The 22,356-nt window shown below is 39.3% G+C and overlaps 1 protein-coding gene across 1 annotated transcript; it reads right to left on the minus strand.

The window, feature by feature from the left end:
- Positions 1–56: 56 nt before the first annotated feature.
- Positions 57–19,529, minus strand: LAPTM4A (lysosomal protein transmembrane 4 alpha). The gene is made up of 7 exons (XM_004468816.5): positions 19,204–19,529; positions 8,584–8,704; positions 5,751–5,827; positions 5,536–5,658; positions 3,599–3,694; positions 2,989–3,087; positions 57–678 (listed from the first exon to the last, which is right to left on the minus strand). Exons 1-7 carry the CDS (start codon positions 19,312–19,314, stop codon positions 604–606), a joined length of 702 nt encoding a protein of 233 aa, XP_004468873.1. The 5' UTR covers positions 19,315–19,529; the 3' UTR covers positions 57–603.
- Between the last annotated feature and the right edge of the window lie 2,827 nt (positions 19,530–22,356).

Raw genomic sequence — 22,356 nt, forward strand, 5'->3', positions numbered from 1 at the left:
GGAAAATATTAGGTTTTATCTATACAGAAAAGGGAGATAAAAAAAGTGACACAGTAAATATTTAAGAGATTTATTAAAGCATCTTATTACAAAGATGGAAACATACAAATTGGAAACATGCATCCATCATCTTCCATAGTCAAGTAAAAATGTTATGCATTTTTCCTGTTTTTGTAGCTGAAAACTTCAGATCTTATACCTAACTCACTCAGTCCTGAATTTAATTCATTCTTCCTGAAAGTATCCAGGGTAGCTAAAAACCAAAATGCAAACTATTATATAATGAAAGTGCAAAGTTAAAAAAAGAAAATACGTGGAGATAACCCTTTCCCACCCAACCCCCCAGTAAAGGCAAACAATGGCACTTTGTTCTTGGTTAACCTAGATTGTCTTCAAAACTATCCAAATTTAATACGCTTAACAAAAAAAAAATTACTTTTAATACATATCCCAAAAGCTCCATAGTGTTTTAAAAATAAATGCTTAAACAAATGAAAATGTATTTTATATCAAACAAGTTTGAAGAGCCCTGTATTGCAGCATTCTGTAAAATAAACAAGACCAAAAGTCGGTATAAGGTTTATTGACAAAGGCAGAATTTCTTCAGGCAGGTATATAAGGAGGCGGTGGTTCTTTTTCAGGCATTTTCACTGCCATTTCATAGGTTGGCAAAACATACTAGAGAGAGAAAAAAAATTATATCAGACTAAATGGCACAAGTAAATCCTTCCTTTCAATTATTACCTTAAAGATGCGATGGAGTAAACTCTCATTAAAAGGCTAAGATGTCAGTCTACACTAAACAAACTCAATGCAACTCCAACGAAAATTCTCATAACCTTCTTTGCAGAAATGGAAAACTCAATCATCAAATTTATATGGAAAAGTAGGAGGCCCCAGATAGTCAAACTGCTCTTCACATCAGTAAGGAAACAGGACTTGAACAGCACTATTAGCCAATTAGATCTAATGGCCATCTACAGAACATTCTACTCAACAGCAGAAGACACACTCTTCTCAAGTATACACGGAACATTTTCCAGGACAGTCCATGTATTAGGCCAAAAAGGAACTGGGGAATGAACCCAGGACCTCGTACATAGGAAGCAGGTGCCCAACCACTTGAGCTACAGCCACTCCCTTCAAATCTTAATGTATTTTAAAACCCCTACATCATACTAAGTTTCTTCTCAGTCCACAATGGAATAAAGTTAGATATCAATAACTAAAGGAAAACTGGAAAATTTATAAATATGTAGAAATTAAAACAACTCATTATCAAATAACCAATGAGTCAAAGTCACAAGGGAAATTAGGAAATATTTTCAGATGAGTGAAAATGAACACAACATACCAAAACTCACTGGGATGCAGAGAAGGCAATGCTCAGTGGAAATTTATAGCTCTAAATGCCTACATTAAAAAAAGACCTTTTATATGATCTATGTATCTTTAAAAAAGAAAAAAAAAGACATTAAAAAAAAGATCACAGATCAGCGACTAACTTCACACCTAAAGAAACTAGCACAAGGGAAAACTAAACCCAAAATTAGTAAAAGGTAGGAAGTAATAAAAAAGATTACAGCAGAGATAACTGAAATAGAAAACAGAAAAACAAAACAATCAATAAAACCAGAAGTTGTTCTGAAAAGATCAGTACAATCAACAAACCTTTAGCCAGAATGACCACCACCACGACCAGCAGCAGCAAGAAGTGGAGAGATTACTTCCTAACTCATTCTACAAGGCCATTACCCTGAAACCAAAGCCAGATAAAGGCAGCACAAGAAAATTACAGGCCAATATCCTTCATGAGTACAGATGCAAAAATCCTCAAGAAAATATTGGCAAACCGAATCCAACAGTGTATTAAAGGAACTATATACTACGACCAAGTGGGATTTATTCCAGGAATACAAGCATGCTTCAGGATAAGAAAATCAAGGTAATATAGAAAAGGCACTGGACAAAATCCAACAACCTTCCAGGATAAAACAACTCAGAAAAGCAGAAATAGAAGGGAACTTTCTCAACATGATAATGAACATGAACAACAAAGATCATACTCAATGGTCAAAGACTGAAAGTTTTCTCCCTAAGAACAGGAACAAGACAAGGATGCCCACTGTCACCACAGTCATTCAACCTTGTACTAGCCAGAGTAATCAGGCAACAAAAAAAGGAATAAGAGACATTCAAATTGGAAAGAAAATAGTAAAATTATCCCTATTTGCAGATGACATGATCTTATAGAGAATCCAAAAGCCTCCACAAGAAAGCTACTAGAATAAATAAACAAACTTGGCCAAGTTGCAGGGTAAGAGATAAACACATAGGAGTCAGTTGGGTTTCTATACACCAGTAATAATCTGAAAAGGAAATCAAGGACACAATTTCATTTAAAATAGCATCTAAAAGAATTAAAATTCAATGTAATTCCTGTCAAAATTCCAGTTTTTTCTACTGAAATGGAAAAGCAGATTCTCAAATTTATATGGAATTACAAGGGCCCTCAATATAGAGCCAAAACAATCTTGAAAAAGAACAAAGTTGGAATACTCACACTTCTTGATTTCAAAACTTACTCCAAAGCAACAATAATTTAACAAGTGTGGTACTGGCATAAGGAGAGACATTTAGTCCGATGGAATAGAATTGAGAATCTAGAGATCAACATGACTTTAGCCAATGGTATCCCACATCCTAGGAAGCACAATGGCCGAAAGACTGGCTCACACTGTTGTTTCCTGTCTGCTCACTCCCCACAAATGCAACACTCTTGGAAATCAAGAGTCAAGCAACAAGCAGCAACAGCCAACCTAGCTGAGATGAGCAGTGCAGGGTTTCACTAGACTCAGGCACCCAGGATTCCAATGGGGAAACGCTGGCTCTTGTTATAAGCACAGAAAAGAACGTGGAGATCCAGGTTCCTCTCCAGAGAGCAATCAGCAGTGGTTAGTGATCGTTCACATAGTAGACAGTAATTACCTGGGGAGGTGCTTCAAAGGCAGGATACACAGCAATCTCCGGCACATTTCTGTTGTTAATATATTTATAGCAGTTCCAAACACAGTTTATTAGGTAAGCCTGAAAGAATGAAAACAAAATTTGTATATGTTAGAAACAAATAAGTGCTCCACAGGACTCTAAAAAATTAAAGTGACATAATGCTTTCCCTCATTTTCTCAATGGAGAAGGGAACTGACATCCATTTGGAACGAGCACAGGCCTGATCTCATTTAAATGTCTCAAGTTCTATCATTACTGTTTTATAGAGAAACCAGTTAGGGTTTCAATTCAGCTTGGTCAAACATTGTGCTGTAAATCAGTATTTCTGAACTTTGGGAATAACAACGAATTTTCCATCCAAATCATGAAACACTTCCAAAAATAAAATGATGCTCCCTCACTTAGGAAGGGTCTCACACTGCCAACCACTCCCTGGAAGCAAGGAAATTCCTTAGAAGCTATCTCTATTATTGTGCCAGAATAAATCCTGTCACAATAAGTCATCACTCTACTGTTATCTATCAGGAAAAAAGAACCCAAAGGCTCAGACGGGTAGGGACAGTCTGGCCCTCAAAAGTCATCAACTTACCTTAAACACGATGAATAAGGCAAAGAACACAAGAACAATGAAGAGGAGGCAGCTGGAGTCCAATGCCAGGAGGTCATCTTTGTAGGGAAAATCAGGCTATTAAAAAACACACACATTTACAATTCAGTCAGGGCATTTAAACTTTGTGGTAGCATTTAAGAATACAAACAAAAGGTCCCAAAGTCACAGCTGATATTCAAATAAAATTTATAAACAGAACTGAACTCCAAGTGCTTTTTTTAAAAAAAAAAAAAAAAAAAGCTTCCTGTTACCAAGCACTTGTTTGAATGTGGAGAATATTTCTAAGAGTCTAAACTAAGCTCATTTTCTGCTTTTCATTATTTTACATCTTTCTAGCCTTTACAAAACCAATCTACTGTATTGGGACCACAGATTTGTCCCTGGATCTTTGAGTCACACAGTCAGGAAATCCTGAGATTTATGTAAGTTCCATGAGCCAGTTAGTCCTATACCAAGAAAAAATAACAAGTCAATACGCCCATCTCAAATCTGCAACAGGTCTAACAGGACGGCACACCACCTGGTATAAAGCCAGGTAAGATTTCATATTTACTACAGATATACTATGTTCTATTGGGAGGGATCAGCTGAGTTTACTCGAGTATTCACTGAGCATTTACTGTGTGCCAGGCCACACGACAAGTCCTCAAGAAGGGCATTACAAAGGAGGAGGGCCTTCCGGTCTAGGGTCCAGGTGACTAAAACAGGGGAGGAAGCACTGGGTTCTGTAAAAGGAATAGTAAACCATTTAGTTCCATGTTCTTTTCTATAAGGCTCATTTAATGTTTTCTGTTTAGCTTTTATTGTTTTTAATGGAACTGTTAACAAATGTCCAAATTTTATTTTCATATTTAAAAAAGCAACTCAATTCCAAAGGAAACTTCCTATCCACCCATACACCAAAGCAGAAAATCCTAGCTAAGTGTTTCCTTGGGGTGAGATTCTTCTTTGAGCCTTCACCTGTAAAGAAAAGGCTGAAAACAGGATGGGACCAGCTCCGGGAGGACCGCTACAGCAAGGATTTTAGATTTTGCTCAGAAGCAGGCAGGCATTACTCATGGCTTTCCACCAGAGATGAGAGAGGGCGCCGTGCTCCAGAAGCTGCTGACCAGCTGACCAGGCCTGCAGACCCTGCCCGGCGACCTCTCTCTATCCCCCTGCTGCTTGGCTAGAGTTCCTTGCACACAGGAGGCAAACTAACAAATGTTTTTTTAAATGACTGAAAAATACACATAATGGTGTACCTAATGGACTAGGAAGCAAATCTGGAAGTGGGGAGAAAAGTTCTAAGACAGCATTCAGGAAATGAAGCAGGATGCCCTTCCCACGGTTCATCTATATGATCCCTCACTTCCTTCCAGGCTGCCTCTGTGAAGCCATCTTTGGCTGCTCCAGAATGTTCCCTATCCCCCCCTATTAGTGCTGTACCTTGTGACAGCTCAAGCTCATTATCACAGCTAACTTCTCTATGTGCCCTGACTCCCCCAATGAATGGTCTCTTGAAGAAAGGGATATTATCTTTTTATTCATAGCACTGACCAACAGTACCCAGAACAGAGCAAAGGATATAGCAGATACTGAAATATTAACATTTGTTCTTTGCAGGCATTCATAGCAAATAAATTAATGAGTACCAAGTACAGTCCGATTATTGCAGTTAGTACACTCAAAAACATACTCCGTAATTCCACCACAGCCACCCTTAGGGATTTTCAATATTGGATTATCTTAATGGTGTATAACGAGGCATTCTATTCCCAACTTACTGGTTTCAACATGGTAGTTATCAGTAATCATTTCTTTAAAATACTATAAAAAGCAAATGGTATAGTTAAAATTGAAGTAGTATCTCAAGCAAACTCAGAATTTCAATTTAAATATTTTAATGTTAAAAGTTTAATAGTAAACACACTTACTAATTGATCCAGATATTCCTTGATTCTTGGCAAGTAAGTGAGAGAACTGATAGCAACCAGGCAACTGAGAACAAAGTCAAAAAGCCGGTAACAAAAGAATGGAATCAGCCAACCCACTTGATACTAGAGAAGAAAAGACCACAACATCATATCACATCCATAATTAGCATTCAGTAAAGGTTAAACTCTTGAAGTTGAAAATATAAGATACTTACAGAAATTGCTCCATATACCAGCATTGAACTGATTATAAACATAAGAACAGAGACGGCAAAAAGAACACAGGCATTATCTAAGAAACAAAAACAAAAACCTAAGTAAGCCACTTATACAACAAAAAGAACAAAACTCTTCATGACAAAATAATATTTTACAGTTAGTGTAAAAACTTTTAAAAATATTGTCCAGACAGGCTATGAAAAGATGTAAGGCCAAGAAGGTTAACGGGGGGAAAAAGTCTCAGCATTTTAAGTAATAAAACCGGAGGAAACTCTTGTTTGTTAAATTGCTATGATGATTTACTGACACTTCTTTGAGATGACAAGTGAGCAGGTACTCTGCTAGGAAGAGAGGTTCCTGCCCTTAGTAGTCCAAGAGCCTGAAAAAGTGTGAACAGATGATTACAATCCAATGGGGCTAGTGCTGCAACAGAGGCAGAAGCAACTGGCTTTGCTTAGGAACATCAGGAAAAAATACAAAAGATACACTTGAGGTGGGTCTTGCTAGATGAGTAAAGTTCAAGTGAAGGGAAAGGCTGGTATTTGCTTAAAAGACAGATGTATTAAATACAAAATGCTATACAAGTGACCTCTTGCCTTAGAGAAAACATAACCTGAAATTCGAGGTCCCACATTGATCTCATCTCACAGCCCCAAACCCAAACTCCTTTGCCTGTGCTCCTTCACCTTGGCTTCTCTACTATATATATTTTCTTCCTTGTTCCTCGACTTTTTCTCAGGTTGTACCATTGTTCTCTCTTAATGCATACCAATTTTCCCATAAAACATCTAAGAAATCTCAAATACTAAACCACACTTGGCTTGTTGAGTTTCTTAGCACAAATCTATAGGAGATTTTGTGGCTGTGGGTAGGTATTAAGAACCTAAAGGACAGAGATAATGATGGATAGCTAGAACACTTGCTTCAAATATTCATACTATTTGAGAAACAGAAGTATAAACTTAATACTGGGCAGTACTAACATCATTATTAAGTAAGAATAGCTCTAGGATTTCTAAGAGGAGATAGGATACCTAAATTTTAAAGATTCAAAGGACTTCTCCACTGCAGTATATAAAATACCACTGAGATGGAAGAATTCATATAACAAAATAGGAAATAATCATGACAGGTACTGTCAAACTTGAAAGCAAAATTTATAACTCAAATAATTAGCTCCTAAAAATGTGTTATGGAAGACTTTATTTCTATTAAAGTACTGAAACAATAATGAAAGTGACGTTCAAAGATATTCCATTGGAGCAACAAGTAATGAAACAGAGGGAAAATTTTGTGAATCAATAAAGCAAACAAAACATGAGGGCTACCATGGGACCTAAGCCTCCTCAATCAGAGACAGGGTGGGCATCCCAAATCCTTAAGACTGAGGAATGAACACACATAGGGTGGAAAGCAACAATGGACTAAAGAAGACCAACAACAAAGTTTTTCGTATTTGTTAGAATAAAGGCTTTGGCACACTTACAATCAACAAAAATATGAAAATGAATCTATTTCTCCTGACAGCAGTTACTATAGTCTTGCAATATGCAAAAAACTCATGACTTCATCCCGACAGCTCTAGCCAAGGGAGCCAGCTGTATAGACCCACGAGAATCTCAGTAACCATAAATCTTCTCCTTGCATCTTAATTTTAGATTACACATGCATGACAAGAAAAATGCTAACATTAGCAGGTTAACGAAAATCTCACAACTTAAAGTAAGTTTTTGAAAATAGGAAAAAGTGACTAACCATTAAGAAGTAAAATTATACTCTTCTTTTTTGGTTTTTAAATTTAAAAGACTACCAGAAAAAACAAATAAATGCCAGAAGGGCTGCTTCTAATATCACACTTAGCAACAAAATTTTAAAAACACATTGTGAACAATTTTTAGCATTTTCAAGCAATGTATTATGTATGACAGAGGGCCATAAAGCTGAACTTGCTCCTAGAAACAAAAAAGTGAGCTCTGAGGACAATAAATTTTTTTTAAATAAGCCAAATTTTTTAAAAAAGAAAAACTACTTACTAATCAGAAGGCCACAAATGTAATAAAGTTCAGAACTTTATTATAAATCTAATAAACCTATAGATACAAAAGCGAAGATCCTTTAGTAGGATATACACAGGAGAACTAGGAACACTATTCTCAAGCAAAATTTAAAAGTCAACATGCAGAAATTGCTTGTACTGAAAAGGTTAAGACATGAATTTCTGTTCAGATACCAAATTTCTAACATAATTTATAGTACAAAATTTCAACCAAAAATTTTTTGCACCTGTGTTTTAGACTAAGAAATGACAATAAAAACACTACCAGGAAAGAGGTTTAAAAGGGCAATTGCCTGGGGAACATCCTAGGGTTACTCTAAATTTAACCCCATTGTTCAGTCTTTCCTCATCTGTTCAGCAGGAATATGTTTACAACTGTGACTCTGAACAAAAGACAGCATCAACCATTGAACAGTTTATATTTTATATTTTACTGCAATACCTGTATGACCCCCGAGAAAATCTCCATCCTCAACTACACCTGTCAGCTGATCATCAAAGATTTATGGTTCTTCTGTAATTCCCTCTTCCAGGTGCCATCTGATAGTATCAAGCAAGATACATTTCTCAAAGCATCTCTAGCAATCAAGCGCCTGTTCTGGCTAGAAATACTCCATTGTAATCCTCACTGAACACCTTTGAAAAACTGACAAAACGCTTTCCTGCCTCAGCAAGTACAGCAACTGAAACAATTAGTCAATTGTCTTCTAAGAAGCCCGTATGTATGTGTATGTTATTAGCAGGAGATATTTTCTTTCCAATTGAAAACATACCAGCCATTCTCTCAGAGGAATAGTAATTTCCGATGACTTCATACTGAATGTTGACGGCTGGCAATGAGTTTGGATGAGTCACCTCCACAGTCAGCAAAATTGCCATCAACAGGTTTACCACCTGTAAAAGATTAACTTTTCAATTATATTTGTAATTTATAAATCAGGAAACAGTGCTCAGCACAATCTTTAGATGTCTTCCCATATTTAAAATTATTTTATTTGAAGTATCAGAGGTAAAACAATATGAGCCTACCTGTAAGAACAAATCTGCAACTCTCACTATAACACCTTAAAAATAAGTATTTCATAAAGTATAAATGTAATAATTAACACTTTCGGAGATAAGATGCTTGACTTTGTTAATACCAATACAAGAGAATAAAATGGCACAAAACTAAAATAAGGGAGCATTACAAATTGTTTATGTTCAGGTTGCATATTTATTTGTGTACCAAAATTAGCATTTCAGGGTTGAAAAAAAGGATAGTTCATCCAATTTAATATCCATCAGATCCCTGAAGCCCACCCCGCCACCATATCCCCTTATCCAGTGATAGAGAACACACTATTTTACTCTTGAGCTAGATTCAAATGTTTTAAAACTTAACAAGGTCTTGACTACGACCCTTCATTTTCACCACCTAGCCTTAATTCACCTGTTTAAAATTTATTTTCATTTTTTTAAAGATTTATTATTTTTATTTTATTAATTCCCTCCCCCTTCCTGCCCACCCCCGTTCCCAGCCGTACTCGCTGTCTGCTCTGTGTCCATTTCTGTGTCTGCTTTCCTCTCTTCTCATCTTCTCTTTAGTGGGCACCAGGAACTGATCCTGGGACCCCCAACATGGGAGAGAGGCACTCAATCACTTGAGATGCCTCAGTTCCCTGGTTGTGTCCAATTGTCTTTCCTTTTTTTTTTCCATCAGTTCACAGCACAGGCCAGCTTCACCTTAACAGGAGGCCCCAGGAACCTAACCCAGGACCCCCCAAATGGTAGATTGGAACCCAATCGCTTGAGCCACATTCGCTTTCCCTTAATTCACCTTTGAAATAATCCGCAACCCCTTCCAAATCAGGGCTACTCCAATATTGAGGGCAGCTGCCATGGCCTCTTAAGGTCTTCTTTTCTAAAATAAATGTTCAGGTCTTTAAACTACTCTACTAATTAGCATGTTTTCTATCTACCAGCATGTTTCCCATCTACTTCCCTATTTCCTTTTTGCTATCTTGTATATGCATGGTCCAGTTTGATCAACATTATTAAAATGAGGACCAGAATTTATCACAATGCCAAATACTATTACAAGTAGGCAAGATCACCCAGGTCAGAACACAAAGGGATCTTTCTCCGTTCCCATATCCTAGCTAACAAATCTCAGTTTAATGAAGCCTGAAATTGCACTGGCATTATACTATTTATGGATGTCCTAAGAGTAACTCCCTAAAATCCCTAATTATTTTTTATACTTGATTCTGCTAAGTTGCTGCCTGTACATGCACCGTCTGATTCAGAACTTGTACCTAAACACAAGCCCTTATATATTTACAATCGAATTTCATCTTATTTTTTTTCCTGTCAACATTTTCTGGATCTTGATACCGATACCCTACAGATTTACTGCCTCTGTCAACCTCTTACATTTGAAAATATAATCAGCATGTAATCAGTGTCTCCATTTAAGTTGCTGGCAAAAGGGAACAAGGCTAAGGACAAAGTGGTCACAGGCTGCCCCCTCCACATGAATCAGGAGCCTTTGAATATGATTCTTTGAGACTTTCTCAAACACAGTACTGAAATCGCATCTTAGTATCTGCTGAATTTCCCTAGTTTTCCAGGGTTATAAATCTTCTGTATTTGAGCATCAACGGCCCTTGTGAACATTCAGTGTAAAGGGTTTCAGATGGTCAGCTTTGTTCAATGTCATCAGTTATTTTATTCATTGTTAATCTTTGATGAAAAGGCTTTAAATGCAGATCTACAGAAATATTGATCAGAATTAAATTTGTATAAAGCAGTTTAAAATGGATGCAAATAGCACTAAACATTTTCTTTCTGCAACTTGTACTTAATAGAATATTTCCATAAATTAAAATTTTTAAAGTGCGGTTTAAAAAAAAAAGGACATTTTCAAGGAATGTTAGAGCCCTATCAGCAATACCTTAAAAAATACACACATGAAATGCATTTTCAAAATCAGATAATCAGTTTTTTAAAGTCATTTCATGGACATTGCAAACAGAACAAGTCTCATCTTTAGGGTAGATAATCTAAACCATGTCATAACAACGAATTCAGACTCATCCAGTATTTACGGAGGCTATACCATATACCAGATATATTTATATATTACGTAAGGTACTTCACAATGACTTCGTGAAGTAAATATTGCCAAATCCTTTTTACAGATGGGGAAACTAAGGTTCAGGAAAGCTAAATAATCCAAGTCAATTGAGATGATAAAGGACAAAGCTAAGATCTAAGTCTGGTTTTCTAAAAACACCCTGATTCTTAGCATTACATGATTACTTATAATGGAATTATATACTTAAAATTCCTAGATGACTCCTGTTTTAAGGCCTTTCCAAAAAAAAATAACTCAGGTTATGAAATGCTTATACTTCACTCTCCAAAAAAGTATATTCAGTAGAGTGCCCTTTTCCTATCATTACTCAAAGGCAACTATTAACAGGACTTACAAGGAACAATTATATTTGCAAGAGGGATCCCCAGTTGAAGGCTGAATTTTTCTTGCTGCCCATTTTTGTTGTAATGAGTTTTGGTCACTGTGTGGTGGGTGAGTATGAGCTGATACACCTAAGGTGGATGAATGAATTAAATGAATGAATTAAAAATCAGTGGCATTCCTATACATTAGTATCAAAAACCTGAAGAGGAAATCAAGAAAAAATTGTATTTATAACAGCAATTAAACAAATAAAATATCTAGGAATAGTACAAACTAGGACGTAAAGGACCTATACATGGAAAACTACAAAACACTGCTGACTAAACTCAAAGATGGCCTAAATAAATGGAACATCCTTCCATGTTCACAGATTGGAAGACTAGATATTGTTAAGATGCCAATTCTACCCAAAGGGATTTAAAGATTCAATACAACCCCAAACAGCCTTCTGTGCAGAACTGGAAAAGTCAATCATCAAATTTATATGGAAGGATAAAAGGCTCCAAATAGCCAAAAACATCTTGAAAAAGACAAAGTAGGAAGACTTTACAGTAAACAAAACTGTGTGGTACTGTCACGGGGGCAGATATAGACCAAGGAATTAAACGGAGAGTTCCAAAAAAGCCCTCACACATATGGCCAAAAGACTTTTAATAAGAGTGCCAAGTCTCTCAATGGGAAAAGAATAGACTTTCCAACAAATGGTGCTGGGAAAGCTGCAAAAGGAAGGTGGACCCCTACCTCACACAATATGCAAAACATAAGTCAAAATATCCAAATCAAAGACCTATATATAAGAACAAAAACTTTAAAACTAGAAGGAAACATAGGAAAGTATCTTCAAGACCTTGTATTAGTCAACAGTTTCTTAGACCTTACACCAAAAGCATGAGCAACAAAAGAAAAAATGGACTTCATCAAAATTAAAAACTTTTGTCTTGATTTTCATTTTCTACCCAAATTCACTTTTTTAATAAATCAGTTTTATTGATACATATTAATAAAACAGGACAATCTTTCATTTCCCCAAGTAACTGAGTTTCTTCAACTTCTACAAGGAATGTATGCTTACTTTAAGTATTTTGGAAACTAGAGAAAACCACACACACACAAAATAAAAATCACCTGCAATCCTACCACCTCAAAATCATCACTATCCCCTCTCTAACATTCTCTAACCCCTCACATCCTGCTTTATTTTTGTTTGTAGACCTATTATATTATCTATTCATTTACTTGTTGTCCAACTGCCTCAGTAGAATATAAAGTCTTGAAAGGCTTAGAATTTGTGTTCCAATGCCTGGCTCGAAAAAGTATTTCTTAAATGGAGAAAAAAAATTAAAGACTTTTGTGCATCAGATAGATATTACCAAGACAGTGAAGACAACCAATTGAATAGGGAAACTATTTGGAAATCAAATATTTGTTAAGGCTTTAACATTTAGAATACATAGAGAAATGCTACAACTCAACAAAAAGACAAACAATTCAATTAAAAATGGGCAAAGGATTTGAATAGACATTTCTAGAAAGATATACAAATAGTAAAAAACCACATGAAAATATGCTCAACATCAGCAGCCATTAGGGAAACACAAAGTAAAAATGGAAAATCACAAGTGTTGGAGAGGATGGAGAGACAGGAACAGTCACATTCTTTGTTGGTGGGAATGTAAAATGGTCTGTGGCTACGGAAAACAGCTGGGAGGTTCCTCAGAAAGTTAAGTATAGAATGACCGTATGACTCAGCAATCCCACTACTGGGTATAAACCCAAGAGAATTGAAAGCAGGGACTGAAAACATATTCGCACACCAATGTTCACAGTGTTATTCACAATTACCAAAAGGTAGAAGCAACCCAAGTGTCCATCAACAAATTGGCTAAATAAAATGTGGTATACACATACAATGGAATAATATTCAGCCATAAAAAGGAATGATGTTTTGATACACATGACAGCATGGATGAACCTTGAAGACATCGTGTTGAGTAAAATAAGCCAGATGCAAAAGGACAAACATTGTATGAGCTCATTTATATGTAATAATTAGAATATGAAAATTCAGAGACAGAAACTAGAATACACGTTACAAGGGGCTAAGGTTGGGGTGGGGAATGGGGAGTCAATGCTTAATTTTTTCAGAGTTTCTGTGTCTGGGATGATGGAACAGTTTTGGTAATGGATGCCGGTGATTGTAGTACATCATTGTGAATGTGATTAACACCACTGAATTGTATAGTTGAAAGTAATGTGAGAAATTTAGTTGTATATATCAGGAATAAAAAAAAAACACCCACCATAGAACTGTACAACACAAAGAATTAACCCTAATGTAAACTATGTACCTAGGTAACAGTATACTTATGCTACTGTTAAATCAATTGTGACAGTTACCACACTAACACAAAATGTTAACAGGGAAAACTGAGTGGAGAGGGGACACACATGGGTACTCTGTACTTTCTGCATGATTATAAACCTACAAATGCTCTCATTTAAAAAGTATATTAATTTCTAAAACTAGTAATAGTGAAAGGCAGAGCATGTAGCAATTTGTAAAATCATGGGCAATGAACACAGCACTCAAAGTAGGGGGTACTATAAAGATGGTGGGCCAAATGGTGTGGTCTGCACTGTTTTTGAAAGCCTTCTGCACATCTTATAAAAGTTAAAGATGATAACTAAAACATCTCTGAACCCCAATTTGTGCATTTAAAAAAATCATTTCAAATTTAGAACTAAAACCTCACTAACTCATTCAAAGATAAGATTTTTTTATTTAAAAAAAAAAAAAGGGTGGGGGGGCCTGCAATGCTGACAACTGTTTCAACAACTGTTTTAAATCAATGTGTAGGAAAATTATTGAAAATATCAAGTTGTAGATAAACATTCTGGTATAAAGACTAGTTTCTTCTAAAAAACATACACGCACTAGATACATTAGTTTCTACTTGTTGGAAAGGAACAATATCAAAACCATGGAAGTACTTAGGAGACTACTGGGAGTTAATTCCTCCTTGCTCCATCATTTTCATTGCCATACCATTCCAGAAATCTCCTGGTGGGGTGGATTTTACATCATTCTTCAGTAGTTTTCCCATGGAATATTTGACACAACCCAGGATGTGTTAAGACTATAATTAAAACTGTGTGCTCCACAGCACCCTGAGAGCAGGCAGAGAGAACAAATCTACACAGTCACCAGAGAATTGCCACCAGATAAAGATCAATTTTGATGTGAATATCTTTAATATGTTTTCACGAGTATTAGTTATAGCTGACTTATTCAACAAATGTCTAACAAACACCTTAAATGTTCTATTTTAATTAGTAAACTAGTTACTATACATATTTTACAAAGTTAAGACATATCACTCTCCCAAGGAGGGTATCCTGTGGGGGAGAAAAATAAGATAATCATACTACTGTTTAACAAGTACTATATGAGAGGCATGCAGCAACTCTTTCAGGTACACAGTGGGGAATCAAATCCCTCTGCCTTAGTGAAGGGAAGCTTCACTAAGAAAACATTTGACCTAAGCATTAAAAAAAAAGACCTTGGAATTGGCAAAATGTTAGTTGTTGAAGCCTGGTGATGAGTAAGTGGGGTTTTTATTACTGTTTCTCTACTTTCTTATACAATTCCCTTAATAAAAAGGCTTTTAAAAAGTATTTTGGAACAGAAAGCTGAGGGTTCATCTGTGCAGAATTGGTAAAAAGGTTGTAATCTTGGGAAATGAATAGAAATGGGGAAAGCACGTGACAGTGTTTGTAACTAGCTGAGCTATTTTATAGGTATGACTGGCTGAAAGGGTTAAGTCTAACGACACTTATAAGAAGGAAAGCTAAAAAATGTTAACGTGGGACTTATAGCACAGTGAAACCTCATGTAAAAATATGAATATGGGTGATATTGCAAATATAAGACTGTTTTCACAAGATATAGATACAAATAAACTAGAGAGATGGAAACAGAAGAGCAGCTATGTATGGCAGGGAAAGCATAGAGAAATTGCAAAGTGATGAGTTTTTGTTTTAACTATTATTGGAATAGTGAAAATACTCTAAAGATGACTGAAGTGATGAATGGACAACTGTGATTATATGAATACCACTGATTATACCCCTTGGATGGATTTATGCTTTATTAATATGAATCAATAAAATTTATTTGTTTAAAAAAAAAAAAAGTATCCTGAGCGGCACAGATGTAACTCAGTGGCTGAGCACCTGCTTCACATGTACAAGGTCCTGGGCTCAATCCACAGCGCCTCCTTTAAAAAAAAGAATCTTGGGAGGAGAAGGGGATTTCAGAGAGAAGGAATAGCCTATGCAAAAGCAAAGAGAACAAAACAATTTGTCTGGGGAAAGATACAAACTCTAAAATATAAACAGCGTGTAGTTATTTAAGAGGGGTGAGGGCTGGAAAGTGACACAGCTTGAGGAAACCTTTTTTCACTTTCTTCTTTCCAGTTACCTAACTTTGGATTGTTTTATGATTGAGACACTGGAAAAATTAGCTACATATTGTGTCCAAGACATGAAATTATTACAAAAACTTGAAATGTATTCTTGTTGCATACCATTAGCCATGAAGGGCACCTATTTCTGTAGTTTTTGCTATCCATTGTTATTTTTTTAAAGTTTCCTGTGTGAAAGGCAATGAACGTAGTTTCCGTGATGACTTCTACAGAAGCAACAGACTTGTAAGCTCATTTTCAATCCTACACTAAGCATGTGGGTTTATACCAAATAAACTGTTTTACCCTCCTTTGCCTTCAAATTTTTCAATAAATGACAAACAAAAAATTTTTAGGAATGTCAGAATTTACACTTGTGCTCATTTTGAAATTTCATGTTACTTAAACATCTATTAAACCAGGCATAGGTCTTTCAACTCTAAAGGGCCGAGGCACACACTTCAGGGCTGGCACCTCTAGTACACGTTCCGGTTTCTCCACTGCCTACAGCACTATTAGGACAGCACTTCAACATAAGCATCACAATCCCCTGAACACTAGACCAGTAGAAGCTGTTGCTAGGAAGCAATGACACTGTATCAAGAGTCCCTGACAGTCACTGTATCAGAAAGCCTGAGTCCAGCCGGAGGGAGGGAAGTTGCCCCTGCTCCAAATAGAAGAGGGAAGAATTTTGGAAGCCTTGGCCCATGCAATCTATTGACAATAGGAAATATTCTACTAGGGAGTTAAGAAGTATTGCCTCACCTGGCACAGAGGAAGAGTATGCTGTCAAGGCATGATGGAGAACATGCTAGTCTACCTCGCTGACCCCGCTATTACTTCTGCCATAGTAAAGAGACTTCTGGCAACAAAAGGCACTGTTTGGGTAAGTCCTCTTTGGTCAGAGGCATTACACTACTCTTTGGCCTAGATCTTGTTTCCTACTTACTACGTCTCCCCAGCTGATCAAAGGCTGAGCCTTTATGTGGCGACTGTACTGACGCTGCATCTCTGGAAGCTACCGATGATCTTGTAATCAACAAAACCCAGGCCCTTTTTCCAGTCCTTAATAGAATCTGATGTTACTGATCATCTTCCCTTTCTCCCTTGTCACTGTTTCTTTTTTTAACCTACTTCAAAGTTCTTTAAATACCACAAAGATTTTAACAGATGGCCTGGTCAAAGAGAAGTGTGAGGGCCTACAGTGTGGCACAACAGATAACAAGAACACAAACGACAAATGAAACATGGACTCAGTGACTTTTTCTTTTTGTATATCCGCCAAAGAAGCCTTTTACCTGTGGAAACAATCAATAAACCTCTTAATTCATTTAGGCAGCTTACAATGTTCTACTAAGCCCGGAGGTTCTTAACAAGGGATCTGTGAGCTTGAATTGAAATTAAAAAAAAAAAAAAAAAAAATTCTTGTGGGGACATGTTGGTTGAGTGTGATATATTTATTAAATAACAGTATAGTGTGAACTTAGTAAGGGGTCTGTGGTTTTCACCTGATAGGCAAAGGTGTCCATGGAACAAAAAGGTTAAGAACTCCTGTACTAAGCCGAAAGATCCATGCAAAAACAACAGCAAAGGCATCTTAAAATTTGTGAAACTAAAGCATAGAAAAAGGGAGATGTGTGAGACATTTTCACATCCAGTGATTCCAGTGGGACAGATGTAAACTCCTCTCTCCCTATTTATTGTGGAAGAAAAATAGCTTGTACTACTAAAGTTTTTCTCCCTGCATTTTCAGATTTCCTGTTTATAGTTCCCACCTTGCACAACTACTTTAATTTTTACAAGCTGAACCTAGAGCATCAAAAATTCTGTCTAGGAAAGACTAGAAAGAAATATGGCCAATTATGTCTGGGTGGGTGGGTGGTCATTTTCTTGAATGGGAGTCAGAAATCCTTTGTTCTGTGAATGGAGGGAAGGACCTGAGAAAAAACACAAAGATTTAAGTTTGCAGTGAGCTTCCCAGGCTGAAAGACTCCATTTTCTCATCTCAGTGGGAGGGAAGATCATCTTCTGGGGTAAGGAAGGCAGGTTTGATTAAGAAATCGGAGGACCCTAAACATTGGAATTAATCACTTATGAGAGTGAACGACCAGAGCTAAGGATAAACAAAAGAAACTGATGACCAGCTCCTTTGCAAAATGAAGACATAAGAGAAAGTAAGAAATATAATGTTGTCATTAACCGATCCGTGCCCAAAATATTCCAGATCAGTTGAAATAGTACAGAACAAAAGGACACCTCTAAGAGGAATTACACCAATGAACGGACATTTCTAAATATAAAAGTACAGGGAAAAAACGGAAATGAAATTAAGAAACAAGGCAAATAAACCTGTTGTTTGTGTTTTTTAAGTATGTTTATGAAACAAAATTGTAAAAAACAAACAAACACAACACAACAAGAGGGCATCAGCACTGAGGAATAAAGTGGAGGCCAGGAAGTCCCCGGGGGTGGGCCCTGCAGCACCAGCTGCCTGACTGAAGCGGATTTTCCTCTGGTCCGTAGGGCTACTAATGACGTCAAGACACTGGGTGGGGAAGCAAGGCGCTCAAAGAAAGGCAAAAAGAGAATTTATCTGTATAAAGTTCTCCCTTCTTTTGCAATACACGGAAGTATCAAAACCCACACGGCCTCACTAAAGCCACCCCACCCCAACAACAGAAACAACACGAAATCACATCACGGGCTCAAGCGGCCGAGTCCACAACGGGTGAAGTGTGCCCAATTCAGGAAAGTCATCATACCCACAACTAGCTTCAACATGCACCGGATGCCGGAGACGGCGGGAAGAGATTACCTAAGTAGCAGCAGCGACCCACCACGCCATAGCCGTGCTCATCTCTGGCTGTGGCATGCAGCTCTGGCACCCCGAAGGGCTGGCACAGGTGGTCAGAATGGAGCAGCCTCCGGAAAGGCCCCTAAAAAGCCGGGCGGGTCTGACAGGACGACCCTCGAACGGGCAGGGAGGGGCTGCAGCAGGGAGGAGCTGACCCGGCGTCCCAGACGCGGGCGGGCGGCGCCTGCTGAACGCGCGGCCTCGGGCGGCCTCTCCGCCGACCTCGCAACGCCGAGACAGACAAGGCCCGGCCCAGACGCCCGGCCGCGGGCTCGGGGGCTCGCCCGGGGCGCAGCCGGAAGGTCGACGGCGCGCTGCGCGGCCCCCCGTCCCCCCCGAGCGTCTCGTCGGGGAGGGGGCTGCGGGGGACAGAGCGCCTCCATTTCACGACGCCGAGGAGTCCAAGGCGGGCGCTCCCCGCACCGCCCACCAGGCCCAGGCCCGCTCTCCCCCTCCGGCTCTGGCCAGTTCCCTCCTTCCCACCCGCCCCCACGGCCCACGGGCTCAGCCCTCCCTCGGGATCCCCGGCTCTCCCGGGACAGGGCACCCCGAAGAGGCGCGCCCCCGGCCCCCTCCCGCCCCCGGCACATGCGCAGTGCGCCGCCGCCCTCACCATGTACCAGGTCCCCAGGATGATGGTCCCGGTGCGGACATGGCAGCAGCCGCAGCACCGGGTGCTGTAGAACCGCTCGCTGCGGCTCCGCTTGAAAGTCATGGACACCATCGGGAGTCTCGCGCTCCTCGCTCCTGGCCGAGCCCCTGTGAAACAGCTCTGGGCCCAGCGGCTGAACCCGAAGTGGACAGTCTCCGCCTCCGAAAACCTACGACGCGTCTACTGGCCTGAACCCGCCAGCTCCTCCGCACTTGCGCACTGAGTGCCGACTGCGACTCTCGCGAGACGTCGGCTCCCCCTTCCTCCGCCCCCTGCCGCACGCAGGCCAATGGTAGAGCAGTTTAGGAGGAAACTCGGCTTCTGATTGGATGAAGTTAGAGATTGACAAGTCCTCAGGCCCAATTAGAAGTGCAACTCGCCAGAGCCCTAATCCACTCCCGCATGTTAGGCGGTGGGAGAGGGCAGGGTTCGGGCTTAGGGAGGTTGGCGTTGGGGGTAGCCCAGTACCTCACCATCCCTGGGGAGAGCTCCGCAAGAACAGAGGCATCCAGCGGGGAAAGGGAGGAACGAGATAAGGGGGCGTGGCAGTCAGCGGGCGCGAGGGCGTTTCTTGAGTGACATCTTTGCCACGTACTGCCTCGCAGGCGTCACGGGACTGCGTTGTTCACGTGACAGGAGCGCCCTGCTCAATTATTGGGCTGGTCGGGGGCGGTGCCTGAGGTGGGCGGTGCCTGGGGGGCGGTGCCTGAGGGGGCAGAGCTGGTGGGGGGGCCGAGCCTGAGGGCGAGGGGTTATTGCTAGGGTTTTTAAAGCAATTTTTATTGTCTTTTTAAAAAGATAAATAGATCACACAAAATGTTAAATTAAAAAACGTAAGACGTTCCTATATACCACACTCCCCATCCATACTTACCCCCTCCTCAGCTCCTCCCACATCAACATCTCATTTCCTTAGGTACAGTTCCTACTAGGGAAAAGAAAAGTCTTACTTCTGCTTAGTATATTCTTAGCTACAGACCGGAGTGAACTCAGAGCAGAGGTTACTGCAAGGACATATTTAAAAGAGCACCAATTTTTTTTAAAGAAGGTACGGGAAGGGCCTGGAATTCAACCCAGGACCTCATATATGGGAAGCAAGTGCTCAACCACTGAGCTACATCCCCTCCCCACTATCTGAAATTATATACTGATCTGTTACTTGTCTCCTCCACTAGAATGCAAATTCTGGGAGAGCAAGGACTTTGTTTCCTTCATCTCTGCAGTATTCTGGGTCCTGGCACACACTATGTATAGACTAATGAAGTAAATGTCTAAATGTCACCAGATTTTCTCTAGGTTCTTGGCTAGCCTATATAAAATGAATTTCAAGAGCAAGCCAGGTTAGTTAGACCAGTAATTTATTAAGGAAGCGAGGGAAGAGAAATGGGAGAAAATAACAGATTAAGGGTGTCCCAGGTAGAGGGCAAAGGGCTGAAAAGTGCTGAAGAGAGCTGATTTACAGACTACAGTTCCCCATTATAGATTACAAATGCCCAAGCTGACTTGTGTGCTGATCCAGGCAGGGGAGAAAGGCAAGAAACGGGGCATGTTTGACTTTGGCACTTGCCTTTTAAATCTGCCCCTTTGCTAATGACAGGGCAGGAGTCCCAGTTGTTTGCTGTTTTGATTGATTATCCCGCCCCTCAATCCCCCGGGAGGGCCCAATGATAAGGCCCCTGGAGAACATCCCGGGCTTCTCCTTGATTCCAGAGGAAATCTCGTTCCAAATGGGAGTTCTCGCAAGGATGCTTCCAGCAGTCATCTTGTGGGATATTCGGGGCCGTGTGGACCTCCTGCTAGGTTCCAAATGCATCTATTGATTCTCTACTTTACTAACCTGCCTCATAAAAACTAAAATGTAGTACAACCAATCTATGGAAGGCCATAGTTAAGCCAGGCTAGACTGAAGGATGGAGTGGGCTGGTGGGACTATAACTCAAATTATGACATATCCCCACTTGTAATAAATACCTCCCCCCAACAACCACCTATCCCTTAATGTCTAAGCACTGTTTATTTTGAATAATTTCATCCTTAAAACAACTCTATGAAGTAAGTACTTTTATATTTTTCAGGTTCACAGAAAATTGAAATAACCTGCCCAAGATTACACAGCCAGTAAGGGTCAGAACTAATTTTGACGGTGGTTCCCAAACTTTTTTACATGTTGGAATTGCCTGGGGCCCTTTAAAAAAAACACTGATTCCTGCCTACCACTCTCAGATTTTGTGATTTAATTGATGAGGCATGAGACCTAGGCCCTGGAATTTTTTAAAAGCTGTCTAGGTGATTCGAATGTGCAGCACTGCAGTATTCTGTCTTGACATAGATGTGACTGGAACCTCAAGGTCAAGGTCAAGGTCTTGGTGGGGTCCTGCAGCTGTGTTGTCTGTCCGCCACATTGTGGCTGGTCTTATTTCCCTGTACTAACCTGCCTTATAACTAAGGTAATTTATAGACTATAGTCAATGACAACATTGTAATGTGTTTGCAGCAAAAGAAAAGTTAGTACTATATTAATGCTAAAGGTAAAAAAAAAAAAAGAATATGGGGTTTGGTTTTGAGATATGACTATGATTAAGCATTTCTGTTTTTTTCATTAGTAAGGAGAATTTGACTTATGTCATTTAACTAGTCTGTATTCATCCGTGTATCTTTCTGAACACTAAAGAAACAACTGAGTTAGCGGTTGGAATTTGAGGAGATAAAGTGCCTGAACGGAACTTTTTAGGAGTAAGGCTCCCATAATTTGCTGAGCTGCTTTTTCCTGTTTGTTTTTTAAATTGGAAATAAAGTTATTTTTTAAAAAAATAATAAACATAGACTAGGAAGACAAGAAAGTGGTTTATCTAAAAATCATTTCCTATTCTAAATCAGGTACACTCCACACTGGGTCAGATCAGCGGTCAGGCCTGTGTTCCCTTCACAGGGTCTACACCGGTGAGGGGCCCCGGGGAAGGTGGCTCCTAGAGCTGTAGAGCGAACATACATAGCTGGGCGCCAGAGGGGAACTAGGAATACGGAGTTCTGTTGGGATAAGCCTTCTTTTCTATTACACAGACCTTTTTTGGAGAAAATAACTGAAGTACTATTAGCCAACAGTGTGTCCTCTGG

This window comes from Dasypus novemcinctus, chromosome 25 (genome assembly GCF_030445035.2).
Source record: "Dasypus novemcinctus isolate mDasNov1 chromosome 25, mDasNov1.1.hap2, whole genome shotgun sequence".
Taxonomy (NCBI): Eukaryota; Metazoa; Chordata; class Mammalia; order Cingulata; family Dasypodidae; genus Dasypus; species Dasypus novemcinctus.

Bases quoted from the DNA above. Each gene is read 5' to 3' on its own strand.
- LAPTM4A (XM_004468816.5), bottom strand. From the start codon at position 19,314: ATGGTGTCCATGACTTTCAAGCGGAGCCGCAGCGAGCGGTTCTACAGC. The intron at 3,695-5,535 runs GTAAGTGTGTTT...GTTTTTTAATAG, and splicing joins AGGAATATCTGGATCAATTA to CCTGATTTTCCCTACAAAGA. The intron at 3,088-3,598 runs GTAAGTTGATGA...TCATTCTTTCAG, and splicing joins CCTTATTCATCGTGTTTAAG to GCTTACCTAATAAACTGTGT.